We start from the raw sequence: 19025 nt of genomic DNA, 5'->3' as shown, positions 1-19025 counted from the left end.
GAAGGAGAGGTGTGTGGAGGGAAGTGCCAGGGAAGCAGCAAAAGACAATGCGTGCAGCCACAGTGCTAAAGGTTATTCTTGTACAACAGTTTGGATCGTGGTCATCTTATGAACTGCGATACTACATGCAAACCTTCATCTGCCATTCAACTATTTATCTACAGGGTAGGCTCCTGAGAGCAGTGTTATGTAATTTTTCACATTGCACAGTGAGAGGGGGATTAGGATGACCAGCAGGGCAGGCTGGCCGCAGAGAGTGATGATTCGTAATCTCACATTGCTGGCTCTGGCCCAATGGGCATCTTAGAACAGCTATACCACAGAGAGCCTCTGTGACTAGCATCTATAGCTGGGGAAATCACCATCCTTACCTCCCGCAAAATATATCTATAGCTGTCACTCTGTTTATTTTACCCACAGGCTGCTCATGAACTCATCCCAGCCACAAAACATTGAGTGAATACCAACATTAAAAGTTTCACACATCCTAAGATGAGGCTGCACTGTGCTGACCCCATCTTTTCCTCACCTACGGGACATGTCTTTATAATAACGGCCAGTAAGTGACAGAAGCGTGTCATAAATACACTTGTGCAACAAAAGTGTCAGTAAAAAAAAAAAAAAAAAAATTAAAAAACAATGTTTTTTTTGTTTTGTTTAAAATCAGGGAGAAGCAGGATCCTAAAATAACCTGGAATACAACACGGGGCACAACAATAGGAGCATAACAGGTGACAAACTTTACCTGATGAGTCAAAGCTGTGAGACATGCTAAGGGGTCGCATGACTGACATTTGCCCATATTTGGAAGGGGGGAAAAAAAAAAACAAACAAACAAAAGAAGCAAAATAGGAGAAAAAGAAAGTTAAAATGACGATGTCAGAATCATCCATGCTTTTTAACACTTGTCCAAAACGGCTCTATAATCTCAGATTTTCATAAACAGTTTAACAGAACTGCTCAATCCCCCATATGTATGATTATGCAACAACTCCATATTAGCTTACTAAAGCCACTAACAAAAGTAATGTTTTATGAACTGCACAGAACACTGCTGTTTTTTTTTTAAACTGATTATAATATCCAAGTGTCCAGTTATGACCATTACATACCAAAAAGGATTACTACCTCCAATTTACTGCTTACTTCAAAAAGGCACTGCTTCATACTAGAACGATATAAACAGGAATGTCACTTAAGGTCAAAGCAGAGACCTGAACATTTCAGGGTAACTGCAGAAGCAGCAGCACTAAACAAATGAAGATTCGTAGCTGCTGTCAACAAGATCCTTGTTTAAACAACTTTGACACCTCCAATAAAGTGAAGCGATCAATGCAGGAAGCAGGCTGTTAAGAGTATTCATGATGGCTCCAGTTAAGAATGATTAATTCATGGATAATGTTTTATGTCCTGAGTTGATGGGTTAGGCTCATCTAGAGTTGCCATGCAGGAAGCTAAGAGCCAAGCTCCCCCAGAGGAGATTTCTTCTAAAGCTCAATACATCTGCATACAAAAGTTGCTGCAGTGTCAGTTTGTGCTTGTATGCCAGGCCGCAAATAGAACCATTTCTGTGTGTGCGCTTGCGTTGGTCAGCATCTCACCCAGGCGGTTCCTGCGGATCATGTCAGGTGAAACGGGCCTGAGCTTCCTTTCGGCTTTGATGTCCTCTAGCAGTCGCTCGTGAAGGCTCCGGGGACGAGGAGGGTGTGGTTTGAGTTTGCGAGCCGAGACCTGTCGTGACAACCACAGGAATACGTACTTGTTTAAACCAAGATCTTCCCCTCACACTTCTGCTCTGAAAGAGTGCGTGATGAAGTCACTCAGCTACTCTCTTTGTCGAAATTAATCATTTAGCTTAAAATATCGTTATGTAATGATGAATGTGCACACGTCATCAATCACACTCAGTCATCTGGTATCTGCAGTATTGAGTATAACAGCACTGGTATAACAAGTGACAACCAAATATTGATGTCACTGACTCACGCATTTTCACAGCCATGCTGAATATAGACACCAATTATCACATCACTGTCTCAATGAGGTTTTACTGTACTGTAAATACAGTACACGAGGTATTCTAAATAGAGTGTAGATAAAAACTAATGTTACAACAGTACTAATTTCAAAATGAAGGATCAATTAGACACAATACTACGACAAACTATGGAGGACCAAGGCTGCCAAATTTAAAAAAGGAAGAAATGAACGAGTCATAATTAAATTGGTGTTATTAACAATGACAAATATAGTACACAAAAAAAATTGAATTCATGTTTCAGCTTTACTTTGCTTCTATATCTATCATTTTGTTTACTTATTTTCCTCACATTTATTTCCCTAAACACAGGTATTTCAGCACCCCCCGCCACCCGTTTTTTAAGAATATCATTTTATCATGCATACAGCTGCAAACAGCTATAATTCAAACTTTTTTTTTTTTTTTATTGACACTAAAAAATGATCACACCGTCTAGCTCCCTCTTTATTCTGTTGTCAGCTACCAAGCACAAAGACCGCGACAGGATTCAGAAACAGCAGGTTTGATTCTTCAACAAGTCATTCTCAAGACTCACCTAATGATGTCACTGCCTGGCCAATCAGTGCCATGCGTTCTGTTGACATCACATTTTCAACTTGACTAAGCTTGCTTGGAACCACGGCTGAGTACTTACAAAAAAAAAAAAAAAAAAAAAAGTACCTGGTACCAGGTACTACTACCTAATGGACAGACCTAAACACTGAGTCAAGCTGAGCAGAGTAGGTACTAGTGCAAAAGCGGCATTAGAGACCGGTTGGGGACCCCCTAGCAACCACCGTCACTAGAGAAAAATGCATATTTCCTGACTGGCTGGCAAGTGCTTCCTAGAGGTTGCTGGTTTTCACCAGCTGAAACTGCACAAAAAAACCTCCCTGTGGTTGTTTTGGTCGCCCTGTAGTTTATAGAGAAGACACCAACTTCTCTGCAAACACTTGCCAACTTCTAGTGAAACCTGAAAAAGTGCGACGCAAAGCAGAAATGGAGACTGTTTACCTAGAAAGTAAAAGTTGTGCTTTACCAGTGCAAAAAAAAAAAAAAAACATGTTTCAAAAGATGCAGCTTTTACTTTAAAAAAGTAAAAGCTTTTTTTTGCTGCACTTTTTGCAGTTACTGCTTGGAGAATAGTTTCTTTGCAGACAAGCTGGCATCTTGTATGCAAACTAAAGATGACTGTGACAATCTGCTAGCGACCAAAGCAAGGCAGTTTTCATATGACTCCAATATCACCCAGCAACTACTCGCCAGCTGTTTCCCTAGTAACCAATGGTTGCCAGATCACTGGTCTCAAAGGCTTGTGTGACTGAAACTTAAACAAAAATAATTAATGAGGTCAGCCAGGATTACAGTTTTAGATTAATGCCAACATTTCTTTTAAATATTTTTTATTGTGACTTAATTTTCAGTTATAAAGTGTGTCATGCAGTTCTTTATTTTTGATTGACAGTTTTGATCCTCCATACTAATTAACCAGCACTATGCTCTTTAATACTCACAGGGTTGAGAGGAGGTCGTGACCTGATGAATTCCAGAATGACCTCGTGTGCACTCTTCTTTAACCGTGGAGGGATGTCTCCATTCACCTGGGATGAGATTGACACATTTGATTATTAAAAATCAATGTAACCCTATCAACATGTAATAAAAAGAGGAACCATCGCACTACAGAATGATGTCTTTGACCTACACACAGAATGACACCCTCACCATGACTTTTCGCAGCTTGTAACGTTTTGAGCGGATGTCATCCATGAGCATTTCATAGGGCGTGAGCTGGTACTCTATGGGTAGCGGGTTATACTGGCGCTCCTGGACCTTCTTCAGCTTTACACCATTTCTTAGATCTCTCATCACCTGCACCCAGAACCGTGCCTAGTCGTAATAAAAGTGGCAAGAGTGTTGCTGTTAGGTTCTGAAAATATAGCACTTGTGCATCTACAACACATTAAAGTGAAAGTTTATGTATTAAGTGGATATTCTTCTTACCCAATCAGCATTTTGCAGCTCATTGAGGTCTTTAACAGGTTCCTCCTGAGTCTCACCTTCCATCTTCCGAAGGTTCTAGCCGAGAAACGGAAATCGGATGACGTGGAATGGGAGGGGGTGGCACAGAAAACATGACAAAAAAAATTAGCAAAGTCATGATATTCAATATGTGGCCAGCTCCATTACAGACTATAATTAGGTCGAGGTCCTGGGCATATTGCCCACAATGTCATGTCAGGCTGGTTAATTAATCAATGAACGCTGATTCACATGACCAAGCTGAGGTGTCTCATCCTGAAATCGACATTATGCCAGAGGGGAGGAAAAAAAAAAAAAAAAAAAAGTCAATAGGCAACTAATGACTGCCATTAACATGCGACCACTGACTCAGTTATGCAGAACTAAAAGTTCTGGGTGACCTACTTTTAGTGAGATACTGCTTATAATAAACCTCCTTGATATATTCAACTTGCAATCTTTTTCCTCACGGCCTCAGTCAGCTGCATTTAACAAACTCAAAAATTCTCAATCAGGACTGCTGTATGCTTTCAAATTATTTTTTCTTATTTCAAGTTTAATTCAGGTTAATCCAAATTTAAATGACAAAATGACCATAACGCCAGCGATTTAAAAATCAGAAAAAGAACTCCTTAAGGGTACGTGAAGCTGTTTGACATCCACGTTCCTTCTACCTGTGCAGCCTTCCCCCAGCCACGGATCCAACCTCTCTTCTAATGTCTAAATGCATGAACGCCGCAAATGTAGCTCACCTTCATTGTCCTTGATTCATTACTGTTTTGAACCATGACATCATTTAGTAAGTCAATGACACTGTTCACATTTGTTTTTAGCTGGCTAAAAGAGAAAAGACGACGCTGGTGCAGAATCTTGTTAGAAGACTCCAAAACAGTAAGAGAAACTAAAAGAAAAACTGATTATCTCCCCTAATTTGCAAGCACGTATGATGTGTGTGGTACTGTGTATGGTTGCCTATTAGCATTTATCCAGAGGCATTTAAGGTTACAGCCAGTCCTCTATACACCAGTGGTCTGGTGCAGTCCTGTAAGCTCTTTAAATTGCTGTAATAAGGTTAAACTTGATTCTACAACCATATATTACATAACACTGTTGGTATGGATCATGCCAACTGCAAAAGTAAGTGTTTATAGTACATACTGTACAGTAAAGCTACCATTTTTGACTTTGCCATTTGGTCTCCTTAAACTTCCATTCAATTAGTAAGGGTGAAAGAATTTCATTTGGTCTCTACTTTCGATGTTTCAGGAAGCCAATTTCTCTTCAGTTTCCTGGGTCATAATAAAGGTTCTTTAAAATGAAATCCAAAGGTGAAAAATTTAACTAGACCTGCTTCTCCTTTTATCTCTCTCTCTCTCACACACACACACACACACACACACACACACACACACACACACACACACACACACACACACACACACACACGTGTATGCTGATATTAAACACAGCTAAATTTTGAAATATTGAGGTCAGTATATGTACAAGTAATCCCTGTGGGACTACGATCATGTGAAAAAGAAAAATATGTAAAGAAAGCCACATAGTGCTGTGAAAAACTAAGCACACCCCTGTACATTCAGCTGATTGAGGTTTGCAGGGATTTATGCACAGTTCCGTTAAGGTCTCTGGACTGTGGTCTGGATTTTGGGCAACTGCAACACCTTGATTGTTTTCTTTTTTCAGCCATTCTGTTGCAGATTTGCTGCTTTGCTTTGGATCATTGTCTAGTTTTGACCAAACTTTAGCTTTCAAGCAAATTTGACTCTAAAATACTTTGGCATACAGAGAAGTTCATGGTCAACTCAGTGACTATAAAAAGGTCTCCAAGTCCTGTGGCTACAAAACAAACCCAAACCCCTCCACCACCATGCTTGACAGTTGGTATCAGGCATTTGTGCTGATATGCTGCATTTGGTTTTCTTCAAATGTGATGCTGTGCATTATAGGCAAACAGCTCCACTTTGGTCTTGTCTGTTCCTGAAGTCTTGTGGTTTGTTCAGATCCAGCTTCGCAAACCTAAGCTGTTCTTTTTAGAGAGAAGACACCGGCTCCTGGCAGCCCTTCTACTAAACTTTATTTGTTCCGTTTTTCTAATTGTGCTGTCATGAACTTTAACATTTAAACATGCAAACTGTGGCCTGTAGAGTCTGATGTAACTCTTGGGGTTTTTGCAATTTCTCTGCACATTGCACAGTCTGACCTTGGAGTGAATTTGCTGGGATGTCCACTCCTGGGAAAATTGAGTATTTGTGCCAACACAGAGACCAGCATCAGATTATTTAATTGCCAAAACTCTTACTTTTATAAAAAAGTGCTCACACTTGTTGACAAATACATCTGATCAGCAGCATCTGGCTACTACTTACCCTCTTAATTCCTATGGAAGCAGTATGTGTGGACTTAGTTATTCTAAAGGTTTGCAGAGCCTTGTGAAAACTTTCACATGACTGTAACACGGGCTTTATACCACGCTAAATAAAATCAGAAGAAAGTTGGCTTAAAGTAAGAAGAACTGAAACAACCTCTTCCCCCTCCGCTGCTTATGACATAACCCAATGTGAATTTATTTGTATTTTCTGGGCAAATTTCAGAGTATGATTTTTAATGATGAAAAAGCAAATTCAAGCACATAATCTAAACACAGCACAAGAGGGTATTCCACCCTAATAATTCTCAGTTACTCCAGTACCAAAATCCCACTTAGAGAAATGCTGCTGTTAGCTTGTGCACAGCTACATGAAACAGGATGCCAGATCACGTCCGTTCAGAATTAAGTTAATGCCAAGCACTTGAGCTCTCCGCTGGCCTAACAAGAGGGCCATCCAGGGACACCCACAGTCGCAGTCAATCTGAACTATGTTCACTTTGTGAACTGCTTTGTTATTTCTGGTACTCATTCTGGTATTTTCTTTTCCCAGCAATAAGTCCATTGGCCAAACAGATCCTAATTCAACCAGTTTAAATGAACACAGGAAACAGACATACTAAAGCAAAGTAGAAAATCTCCCTCAGAGTTTGGTACTTTCTCACAGCCTCTTATCAGCCCTGTGCCTCAGTTTTCCTCAGCACTTTACTGTTAAGAATGAGAAATTCATGACGTGGCAGTGGGTCGGTTCTTGAGCGACTCAGACAGTTCACCTTTGGGAATGTAGCAACAATGTTTAAATTAAGTACGTACAGAAGAGACTTATTTTCATTTGAATCAGCAACGACTGATGTCAAAAATTCATACCTCCTTGGCACTCTTGATCTTCTCTAAAAAAGTGCGTAGTTCTCTGCTCTCAGCATAGAGAGCCCGGCACACGGCCTGGTAATGGTTCGGGGCATCTGAAGGACTGGGCAGGTGGGAAGAACACAGCTGTAGAGGCAAAAGAGAAAGCAAATATGGAATTTTATTTATCTAATGTGTGGATTGAAACCAGCATTTGTAAGTACTGAAAATTATACACAAAGCTTTATACACATTTATTAATCTTTGTTTATGCTTGTGGATCACGTACATTTTTGTAACCCTTTTTGAGAATAATTTAAATCCATACATGGACCAATGTGAACATTGCCATTTTGAAAGCAATGCTTCACGGGTGGCTTTGAAAATCGTATGATGCTGGGGATCTTGACAAAAATAACACTAAACCTGTTTGACCAGCTGGAGCAACAGTGCCTGAGAATCAATGGTTCTGCACCATTTAAAGCTCTGACCTGCATGGTATTTGAGTGCAATTGTTGTGACAATAAAGACCTACCTGTCAGAGTTATGCATGTGCTGTCAAATAATCTCCAAAAAACAATAGGGAACCAGATAAATTACATATTTTCATGTTCAGCTAATGGGCTTGGCAAGCTGAAGAAAAAAAAAAAAAAAAAAAAGAAAAAAATGTGACTTAGCAAATGCTGTTGCCTTCTTGTCAGCTGATGGGAGGGGAAAAAAACAAAAAACAAAGATAAAATGACACCTGAGAAGTGACAGTAAAGACATGCTTAAAATATTGCTGTATCTGTTGTTTTTATTGTTTCTACTGATAACATTTATCTATGGAAAATGAAAAATGTGGTTTCCCTTTGAGGCACAAAGGAAAACTGCAAATTAATAGCACGATTTTTGAAATTACAAAGTGTGCAAATGTAAAAGTTTGGAGATTTGGTGTTAAACTGATGGTTTCATTTGTTTAAAGTCATCTGAGTATTTGACGAGCCATAATCAGCATGATTATGGGTGGATCTTAACTGACAGCTTTGGTAAGAGGATAACAGCTCATATAGCCTCAGTTCACTCCGTTTCACCAAAGCAATGAGAAAAAAAAAAAAAACACTCAGCACTTTAACATCTAACCATTCCTGTCTAAGTGGGACGCCAACTAGCAGGTTCTGTGGATCTTGTGCCAACTTCACATCTCACTGAATCTTCAAACATACCTCTGTTTGACAGAAGAGAATAAGACTGGATGTAGAGCTGCCAGATATGCCATGTCATACCAACACACTGCACAGAGTGATTGTTGGAGGAGTAAGAGCTCAGGGGTAGATGCACACAGGCAGCAAACAGACCTGACATTTGTGTTCCCCATCAGCTTCATTACACCGAGAGAACAGGCTGTGAAATTTTCTAACACTATTCCCCTAATACCAGTGTGTTTGCACGGCTATAATTACCAGCCATATTCAGAAGCTACTTGGAGAATTTACAGTGTGACGGCTTCTATCAGGGGAATGTGTTTGTGTTGGGGTGATTATGTGTGGCTGCATTGCTTTCTTAATAAACCGGCTGTGAAAAATATGGCAAGCAAATAGACCACACAGCAAGCAGGGAAATACTCTGCACAAAACAGGAAGCCACGTATTTCATATGCCTGTAACAACCTTGCTGTATTTTAATTTTCAATGCCATTTCAATCCGTTATGGAGCAAATGATCAGACTGATAAAGCTCTACAGAAACACTGCAGTTAATTATCAGCGTTATTGGAGCAGTATGTGTTTGGAACAGACTTAATGCACTCAAGGAACCTGGCAGACAAACCAAGCTCTCATTTCAAACCAAACACTTTCATGACTCACAACTGATGCTGTAAATGTCAGTTTGCATGGAAGCATCATGTTAAACGCGCATCTCCCGTTGTTCACTGCGCTGCACTATGTGCTTCTCTCACCGGCCTCAGAGACAAATCTGCTGTTATACTTTTTAAAACAAGGCCCCATCAACCCCGACAACCTACCATGATGACGTCTCGATAGCTCCGGATGCTGCTGACCGTACTGCTGGAGGTAGCAGACACGATGACCTCTTCTTCCCCCTCTTCCTCACATTCATCCTCCTCTTCTGTGGCCTCGTAGCCCTCGTCGGGACAGGTGTCACTCTCCGTTTCCTCAGTGTTTGTCATCATGTCGATGAGGCGCTCCAGCGGCGGGCTGAGCTCACGCTCTTCGCTTTCTTTGAGGCCATAGTCTAGAGCTTTGTAGATCATGACACCCAGTGAGTCGATAACCTGAAGGGAAGATTATGTGGGTTATTTTTGTATAGGACAGCAAACCAAATTTGCAGAATGTGGGTGTGCATAGCTCCTTCAATTGATTTTATACAGGGGGGGGACGACAAAAATTTATTTTGTACCTGTAGCTACTCAGGGGCTTGAACAACAGCTAAATACTAAACTAGACCGATGGAGCCACATATATCCACAGAATAACCAGAGAGACACACACACACACACACACACACACACACACACACACACACACACAAACAGCTATACCTATCAGTGTGTCTTCAAGTATACCAAGGAACACTTCTACAGTCCACAATTACAATCTAATCTCCTAAATGGGAACATCTGACACCAAGTAGCCTTTGGAGTCTAAGTCTTCAGCACAAAGTGTTGAGAAGAATCTCTCAGACGTGTTCTTGCAACAGAAAATGTTCTGCGGAGCATCACGAAGGCAGCAACCATCACTTCCACTCGCTCAGTGACTTTATCCAAACATAGTGACGAGGTTGCACCTTCCTGGGGCGGGAAAAAGGTGAGCTTCATTTGCACAAACTCCACTGGGTAATGTCTGGAAAGGGTCAAAACTGCAGTGCATGCATGACAAGAGCTCTTAAAATATAAATAAAATAATGATGTGTGATGTAGCTCATCTCGTCTATCACAACTCACATGTAATGTGTGAAGTACAGAAAGAAAGGGGATGTTTTCTGGTCACTGGTAATCACTTTAGTCATTTCACAAAAGGATCCATAAACTTTCTACTGTATTCAGTATCATACAGCCTCAGTGTTATTTTTGCAAAAAACAATTTCAGTAATACTCGGGTGCACATCTTCACTGTATCGGTTCAAATCTGTGGCTCTTTTTTAGCTCGAGCGGCAACATTTCTTTCCTGTCTGCTGAAATTTGTTTACTCCCAGTTAACTATGCCAACATTATGTCCTTTCCAGCTGACAGACGACATTCAGTTTTTTGTCTCCTCTGCTCATGCTGCGCTATAATTAAAAGCACACCAGCACATCCTCATGGAACAGGCCCCATTTCATGGTACCCCTGCCTAAGCTAGATAAACAACCGTATCTACAACAAACCCCAGTTCACCTCAACGAAAGACAGTTCGTGTCCTCAAACCAAATGTAAAACAAGGCACAGCGTTCCCCCCCCAAATAGTAATAATTACCATAATCTGGGATGATTTAATTTCATCACTGCCTCCTCATTAATAACCAGGACATGACCCTTAATTTTTTGTAGCATATTTAAAGTCTTGAGGTTTCAAACCACCACCAGATTGCACAAAGCTGCTTCTTTCACCGCAGCACATCCAGTTCACTCACCCAAACATCGGCTTCAAGTCAACAAGTGCCGGAAGTAAGCGGGGCTAAAAATTATAATTGGACAGTTGACCTGAAATAACCTTGGAAACATATCTTGAAACATATCAGAGTGCAGTGGGGGAGAAAACATTTTGGTAAAGTACTCATGAAATTAAAATTCTATATTTCATGTGGACAGCTTTTGATAACCAAAAGAATTACCTTTGGAGAAGGTGGTTAACAAAAAAAGTATGTAAAACAGGCATTAGTTTCTTTCAAGTTCAAGTCTTGTTGCCATCTTTGTGACTAAAGGCATTTAGCAAACGCTCTGCCATCACTGTACTGCATGTTCTATTTCCAGATGTATATTGTTGAAAAAGGGAGGCGTCCCAAACAAAGCAGAGTGTTAACTGTGAGTGAAAATAGTTTTGATGGGCATGGCTGCATATGATTTGGTTTAGTGCCAAGAACAGAACTGCACCCATCTTTGGAGTCTGGGAGAAGATAAAGGGTGTGCACTGAACACATTTGGGTACATTATCAACAAGGCAGGAAGAAACTCATTTAATTTGATTGCTAAAAGTATTGACACTTTCTCAGAAAACCATGTAACTCCTAACCGTGGGATATTACTTAGCCAGCATTAACCTTTGTTTACAGGTTTGTGACAACGCTGTACATATTATAGATCTTAATGAATTAAGATGCAGACAGTGCAGCACCTAATGATGTACCTTTTGATCGCCCTGTAGCATTATCACGTCTGACGTGCTTTTATTGGTGACAGCCAGTCACCAAGCCTTGTCCATGCCTGTCACTATTATGAAATTAAAACTATTATAGCATTAGAGTACAGCCAGCCATAAAACAAATAAACAGCTCATTTATAATTAAAAAACATCCAGAACTCTGCTGCTCCTTCCATAAGGCACATCACACCTGTCCTTCAGCAGCTCCACTGGCCTCTGGTTAAATATCTGTGCCTCACCTTTAAGGTATTCCATAACTTTCCTCCTCAGTACTGTTCCTCTGCACATCAACACACCCATTCCCACTCTCAGATCTTCTCTCCATCTCACCATCCCTTCCTCCAGTTTGACCACCATGGGGACTAGAGCTCTGCAATTCCCTCCCACCAGACATTCGTAACACTGACTCACCACTTTCACATCCCATCTCAAAACGCACATCTTTAACCTGCCATATTCACTCTGTCTTCCACCTGTCACATAAATCCTCTGTTCTCAATAATTCTCCATATTTTAAACTTGTTTTATTGACTTGGTATTTTTAGTTTAAACTCTATGTAAGGTGACCTTGAGTGTTTTGAATTGTAGTGTATCATCGCTGAAAAAAAATTTTAATTTATTTATTTATTTTTAAAGTAATAGATTCTCTGAATTTCCTAGCACTAACCTGTTTACCCTGTTCTCCCTGGGCAAAGATCAACTTCATAGTGTTATGCCGTTATCATTCCTCAACCATCTCTGTGTGCAGCTGATAATCCTGTTCCCGGGCTAAAACAAATATCCTATTCCTTAGTGTCTTATGTAACCTTATAATCCATCTCTAGGACAACATGCACTGCAGCGGGTGGCGAGACTAGGAATAGGAAATAGGAAGTGACAGACAGCACAGTGGGTCTCATTCATGGGTCATAAAGATGCTAAGGTTTATGCTAAATTGTGCAGATATCCATAAAAACCTCTTGTATCCACGTCCAGTCTAAGCAGTCACACTAAGCTACATCTCCAGTTGAACATTTTCTACAGTTGCAGGTCACAAGTGGGTTTGGCCAACAGTTACTCTTTAAATCCTATTTTCCATCCAACAAAGAAATGATTCGCAGTCATTAACTGTCCCATGGTTCAACAGTAGCTAGCACAGAAAAGCTCATCGTTTAATGAATCGTTAATGAACGCACTGAGCATAATATCATCTTGGACTAATTTTGCCACATATGGGCCATACATAAATATAACTGGCTAAAAACCCTGATGCGTTACAGTTTACAGAGTTTGTGCCAAATGAAGAAATTCTCTAAAAAGGTGTTTAAGAGATTCTGACCTCATGAAAACGGGATCAATCAACATGAAAACGTCAAACCTACGCAGAGGTAGGTTTGACGTGTGGAGGCTGGCTAACGGCCATAGATTGACAACCTGTGAAGAGTGTACTCCCACCTTTCACCCCATGACAGCTGCTCTAGGCTCCAACATGGCAGTGTTTTAACAGTTAAATAATTGTGTTCAACACATAAAGAAGTCCCTTTGAGTTGAAGTAAGGAGGAATGGGGAAGAGGCATCTTAAGTATCAAAAGCCAGACTTTGAAATTCAAAAAGAAAAAAAGAAAAAAAAAAAATTCAATTACACAGACACACACATGAAGACTTGTAAGTCTCAGATTGAGGCAGTGAGGCACAGCAGAGGAGGAATAAGAGGAAGGAGGGGAAACAAGTATAAGACACCCAGAAAATTCACTGCTGGGGTTTAAAGCTGTGGGATTAAATGTGTGGTGGTGAACCAACTGAAACCAACTGTTTAACATCAGTAAATTCTTAGACAACCACCGGTAGCACACGATATCACCATCGTTTATAAATGCTTCTTAGGGAATGTAGCAGGATGAGTCATGTGGGCGTCAAAGAAAAAAATGTATCAGAGAATGAATTTAGCTTTAGTTGAGAAACAGTGAGGGCGGTTTACGAGCATGCTCAAGAATGCGAATCAGCAATCTATTTAAAATGTAGTGCAACTTCCCTCACCTTTCACATACAAATAAGATACTAATCTTTTGCATTACATCACTGCATGGGGAAGGTTTTTCCAACAATGAGTGTTTTTATTTTCAAGAATCTTCTTCCCCGTGTCAGAATCGGTGATGGCGTATAAAGTTTTCACTGATGACTCACCTTTGTCCCCTGAATGAATCAATCTAGTTCACAATAATTGTGACATTTATTTTGGGTGTTCAAATCTATGTTTTTTTAAATACATTTTATTTTAAAAAATGTATTTAAGAGTTACATTTTTTTTTTATTAAGAAAAGTCTGGAAACCAATGAGCTTTGAGGCAAATGAGCAAAATTAAAAGTAACCTTTACATTTAGTTAAAATGAGTCTGTACTAGCTGCACTTGTAGCTGACAGTAGCTGTCAGACAATAGAACAGAGTAAAGACCACATAATTGAGCATATTTGTATGGTTCCCTTTCTGGAAAAACAGCTAGGGAGGTGTGTGTCTTTACTTGGAAAAATGATTCATTTGTAATAGAACTAACCTTGGTTATGGTGGTTAAATAATTACAGAGCACATATTATGGCTTTGGGTTGTCCCCCCCCGTCCCATTTCCTTTAACACCAAAAGAAGCTGTTTCCCTGAAATGTTGGCACATCGGGCTTTTCTTGTGCTGTGTGTGCAAAGAATGCCTCGCCACCTACCTTCATCTCCTTGCTAGACCTAGTTTCTCTTCTAGTTTTGATTCTGGTTTGAATATTTACAGTTCAACTCCATGGTTTGTCACAAGGACGCCTCCTACAATATGAGGGGTTTCTTCCTAAACAGAGGCATTTTGGTGAGATTTAAGGTGTCTCTGAAAAGAAAAATCTTCAGGATTGTCACTTTTTGGAATTTTTACTTATTGTAATGCCCAAAATTAACAGGAAAATGCATAGATTTCTGTTAGGCCAGGGAACACAGACTTTTTTGCTTTAACTATATGTGAACCAATGGAGCTTATGTAGTCAGCCTCCAAAGGACCACTTCAAGCCAAGAAAACCACCTTTGCCTTATTTTCGTTGAACCAGCTGAGCAGACCAGGTTTTTCCAAGTGGAGGATCTTAGAGAGGCATGAGCTAAAAATGGGTACTTCAGACATAAAGGTGACAAAACATGCTCTACCAATGAGTATGAGGAAAAACTGCTTTACCAACATTAAAGCCTGGAAACTTCTCTCATGTTTTCCTGTTACTGTATGTTTTACCTGTAACTAATACAACTTCCCACTACTTTAACAAATGGGGAAAAAAAAGCTCAAACTGTGTGGATAAACAATCCTAAAAACAAGACTAGGTTGAAACATATTCTCGGTCATATAAGCTGACAAGCAGCACAAGAGGACCAACCAAGATGGATTGGGGGGGGCAGCGTCGGTGAGTCAGAGCTTGCGCAGATGTGCGAAGAATGAGTCGTTTGTGCTGAAGAGCCGCACACACTCACACAAGCACAAGGAGGAAAGAAGTCAGGCTTGCGTGCTGCCGAGTCCGGCACCCAATTTATACAGAATTTACAACTAGTTTGATTATCAAACATAACCCAATTATATAATCAAGATGAGGTTCAAGGTACAGATGATAAACTGGCTGTTTGACTAGCGATTTGATAAATGCAGCTTTTATGTCACACAGGCCACTAAAATACAAATTTCTATTTGTTTATTTAAGACAATACTTTGAAATTTGCTTTAACTCAAGACCTGTGGGCCAAATCCAGCCTTTGGCATCTTTTAATCTGGTTGCCTCTCACTTTAGCTTCTTAATAAATTTGAGTCCACATAGCTGTAGATGTCAGTGACACATATCTCATGCATGCATCAAACTTTAAAAAAAAGGGCACAATTTCAAGAAGCTGAGTGCTGTTATAGTCTCTGAAAACACACTATCATTTTAAAAACAACCTAGCAGCAGATAAACAAAGCCTCAGAAAGTTACCAAATCAGTCCAGTAATGTCAAATACAGTAGTTCTGACTATTGAATCTATTAGGAGGTAAATTTGCTGTGTGTTCGTGTGCGTCTGCATGTTTAAGTGTGCTAGTGAATGCGTGTCTGTAAGCCTTTAAAAGAACCATGAAGAAAAGCGAGCATATCAGCATTCTCAGAACTGAGGTTTGTCCTGTGCTTTGATGCAGCGTTTCCTGTTTTTTCCCCCAAAACATTCTGATGGTGTAGATGTTAATAATGTTAATAATAATAATAATAATAATAATAATAATTCAGTACACCCCATGCCATCCCTTTAGATTCACCCCTGCTTCCTCCAGGTATCACTGGAGCTTGTTGATCAGGTGGTTTGACGAAGGGCTCCTCCAGCTGTTTCCCAGTAAAGATTCTAATGGCGATTACAGGAACAAGAGCTGCTGTTTTGTTCTCTTTGCATTTCGCCATGTGTGTAGACAGACGCCGGCTCCACGTTAAACTGACAGCATCCTCGTCACTGCTGCTTTTACGTCAGTCTTTTTGTTAAATCAAATTGGGCCTACAAAGGCTTAATGTTGTAATGCTTTTTATTCGCACATGTGCGCCTGAATAAGTTTCTGCTGCAGGTCTAATTTTAGTCACAAATGGGTGAAACAGTCGTGTTTACCTAATCATCTAAACCTAAAGTAAAGTGTTTCTTCTGGCCAAAGCTCAAATGTCTGGCATTGTGTACAAGTCAAAGAGGGCCTTTGGAGGTTTGTGCACATTTTGTGTTTTTCTATGGCTAATTACATACATCATAAAGCCTGGCCTTCTGCTTTGCAAACTCAATTATGTTTTTGTTTTTTTAATTTAAATGAAATTTGCCTCCACTATTAACTTGTCATGTTCAGATCTATGAAACAGACTAGGTCATACTTATATGTGCAAGAGCAAATTAAATATTCCTTATTTTGCTGTTACATCAGGATAGATTTCATCTTATTAAATGTCCATGCCGGCAGCAGCCGTTTTGTTTTTTTTTGCTTGGTTAAGGTCTTCCTGTGGACTGAACTGCATGTGAGAAGCCTCTAAGTGACCTCCAACAATTCTATCCATGAGATCTTTATTTTTTTATCAAATTAAAACATATCAATAACCTGCCTGGCTCCTGATGTGATTTCCTATTGTAGCCATCAATTAAATGAAATCTACTAATTGTGGTTTAACAGACATGTGACCCCTGACCACATGATGTTAACTTGACCACCAAATTTGGACATATGAAACTCATGGTGACAATGTAGGAACGAGCAAATAAGGCCCCATCTGGCAGCCACCGGTCGGAGGGAAAAGTGAGCATTCGCCGACTGGTTGCAAGTAGTAGGAGGTTGATGGCAGTCACTGATTCCTAAAGCCCCAGTCACGCCAACCTAGAGACTGCTCCGTAACCATCTGGCAACTACTGATCGTGATAGAAATGCGTATTCCCCGACCAGTTGGCAAAAACTTCCTTTGACTGCATCAGTCACTAGCATATTGCTGCAGCCACAGTTTGAATGGGAGCGACTGATGCGTCTATTAACACTGTCCAGGAATCGGAAACAGAGACCGTTTGCCTTCAAAGTAAAAGTTGTGCCTCAGTGCTGCAACCAACAAGTTTCATAAGGTGCAACTTTTGCTTTGAAGGTTAACAGTCTGCATTTCCAGTTTGCACCACATTTCTTCCCCAGATGTACTGCTGCTCAGCTAGTAGTTAATGAGTACTTACAGACACAAAATAAAAGAATCACAGGCAACTGTGGAAATCTGCTAGCAGCCAAAGCAATTACTAAGAGGTTTTTGGTGCAGCACTTTCATCGAATCTAATTTCAGAACCACTGCCAACCAGTCTGTGAATCCACTTTTTTTTTTTCTTTTTCTTAGCATCCGGTGGTTGTACTGCATCCAATACTGCGGACAACTCGAGCAAAGTGTGCATGTCGTGTGAGAAACCTCAATACTCTACACAAATCTGTTCTTGCAGGCTACAGCAACCATCCTAACACACAGCACATTTCTGGAGCAGAGGTAACACAATCACACTCTTTCCTTTGAAGCTGCAGCCCTGGGTATCACTGTGGCCTTTTGGACTTCACAAAATCTGTCAGATCAGCAGCCTTCAGCATTTGCTGCAGCAGTAGAGTGAAGCCACCACAACACAGACAGTTACGTAACCAAAGTTAAATCTAGGAGTCTTCCACTGCAGAAGCGGACGTTCAGTCTCCTCCGGTCTGCAGCATCACTTTCATATTTCTTAGTGTGGCAGGACGCGGTGCTGCTTTGTATCTCCAGGCCAAACTCCAGTTTTCATTCAGCTGTGAAGTCAACTGGAAAATGCTGAGCCCTGAGAACATGTCTCTCTGCATCATCATTTCAGTCGAATGCTGGCATAAAAGCAGATACTGTAGATGCAGGATAAAATGTTTAAGAGGGAAAAAAAAATATACAGAGTTAAAAACAAAAACAAAAAAAAAAAAAAAAAAAAAAAAAACCACATATAAGCTGAGACTGAGAATATCATAAAGAATTAATTTTAATTAAATGGCTTCAAGCCAATGGCAGTGAAGACATCCTCCCAAAAGCATGAACCTAGAGAGTTCAGTGTATTTTACTACAGCCATTAATCGCCAGCTGAAAAAAAAATCCCCCCACTGAGTTTGACCTAAATGCTGTCAGAATCCCTAAAGTAGCTCTAAACACCACACAAATCTGGTGGACAGCTTCTATGGCAGAGGGGAAAAACAGCTCCACTTATTCCAAAAACCACAAAGAGCTAAAGATCTGATAACTTTATAGACTTGACAGACCACGAAGGAAAATAATCTCTCAAGCCTGACTGGACCACATAAAAATGAGCAATAGATTTCTTCAGTGGAAGATATAAATAGAAAACCCTGACCAGAATAGCACTAACTGCTCAATAGAATCCTGTGGTTTTGTTTCTGCCTATTCAGGAAAATTCTCACAAGAAATGTATCCTCGGGGACTGTAATAGGAGCTGCTTTAAAGAGGAGCAGTCAGTGTCCAGAAAATCAATTGATCAATTTATATAAAAGTGGTGTGTAACATAATGAGGTTGCTGGTACATGTTAGGCATACAGGGATCCAACTGAAAGTCACTCCAGGGGACTGACTGAATTCAAAAACTGCATTTACAAACAAGCATGGAGGGAAAAAAAAAAAAAAAAAAAAAAAAAAAAAAAAAAATTTTCAGCTGTGACTGAAATCCACAAAGAAAAATCCTGTTTCTTCCACAAATGTGCGGTTCGACATCAAAGCTGACACAACTGAAGGGCAGTCTTTGCAGAGACAAAGCTCATCGCCTCCAGCGACTCGTACAAACAGTGGAGGGAGAGACATCCAGCCCCTGTAAACACAGACAGCTCACAGACACATGCAGCACCTGCTTAACCAGCTACAGAGTGGAAGCCACTACTGCACACTGC

General features: G+C 40.3%; 1 protein-coding gene across 4 annotated transcripts in view; it reads right to left on the bottom strand.

Moving 5' to 3' along the window:
* Positions 1-19025, bottom strand: part of spire1a (spire-type actin nucleation factor 1a) — a 33601-nt gene that overhangs the window by 6657 nt on the left and 7919 nt on the right. For 2 of the 4 annotated variants that reach the window (XM_030740960.1, XM_030740961.1), the window contains exons 3-9: positions 9279-9548; positions 7296-7421; positions 4025-4099; positions 3746-3910; positions 3535-3621; positions 1602-1731; positions 746-787 (exon numbers count right to left, since the gene is read on the bottom strand). In XM_030740960.1, the coding sequence (XP_030596820.1) occupies positions 746-787; positions 1602-1731; positions 3535-3621; positions 3746-3910; positions 4025-4099; positions 7296-7421; positions 9279-9548 (895 nt within the window). The remainder of the gene's footprint in view (positions 1-745; positions 788-1601; positions 1732-3534; positions 3622-3745; positions 3911-4024; positions 4100-7295; positions 7422-9278; positions 9549-19025) is intronic. The other 2 variants (XM_030740962.1, XM_030740963.1) reach the window with 1 other exon arrangement.

Source organism: Archocentrus centrarchus, chromosome 11 (assembly GCF_007364275.1).
Source record: "Archocentrus centrarchus isolate MPI-CPG fArcCen1 chromosome 11, fArcCen1, whole genome shotgun sequence".
Taxonomy (NCBI): Eukaryota; Metazoa; Chordata; class Actinopteri; order Cichliformes; family Cichlidae; genus Archocentrus; species Archocentrus centrarchus.
This window is presented reverse-complemented; position numbering and strand designations above follow the sequence as displayed.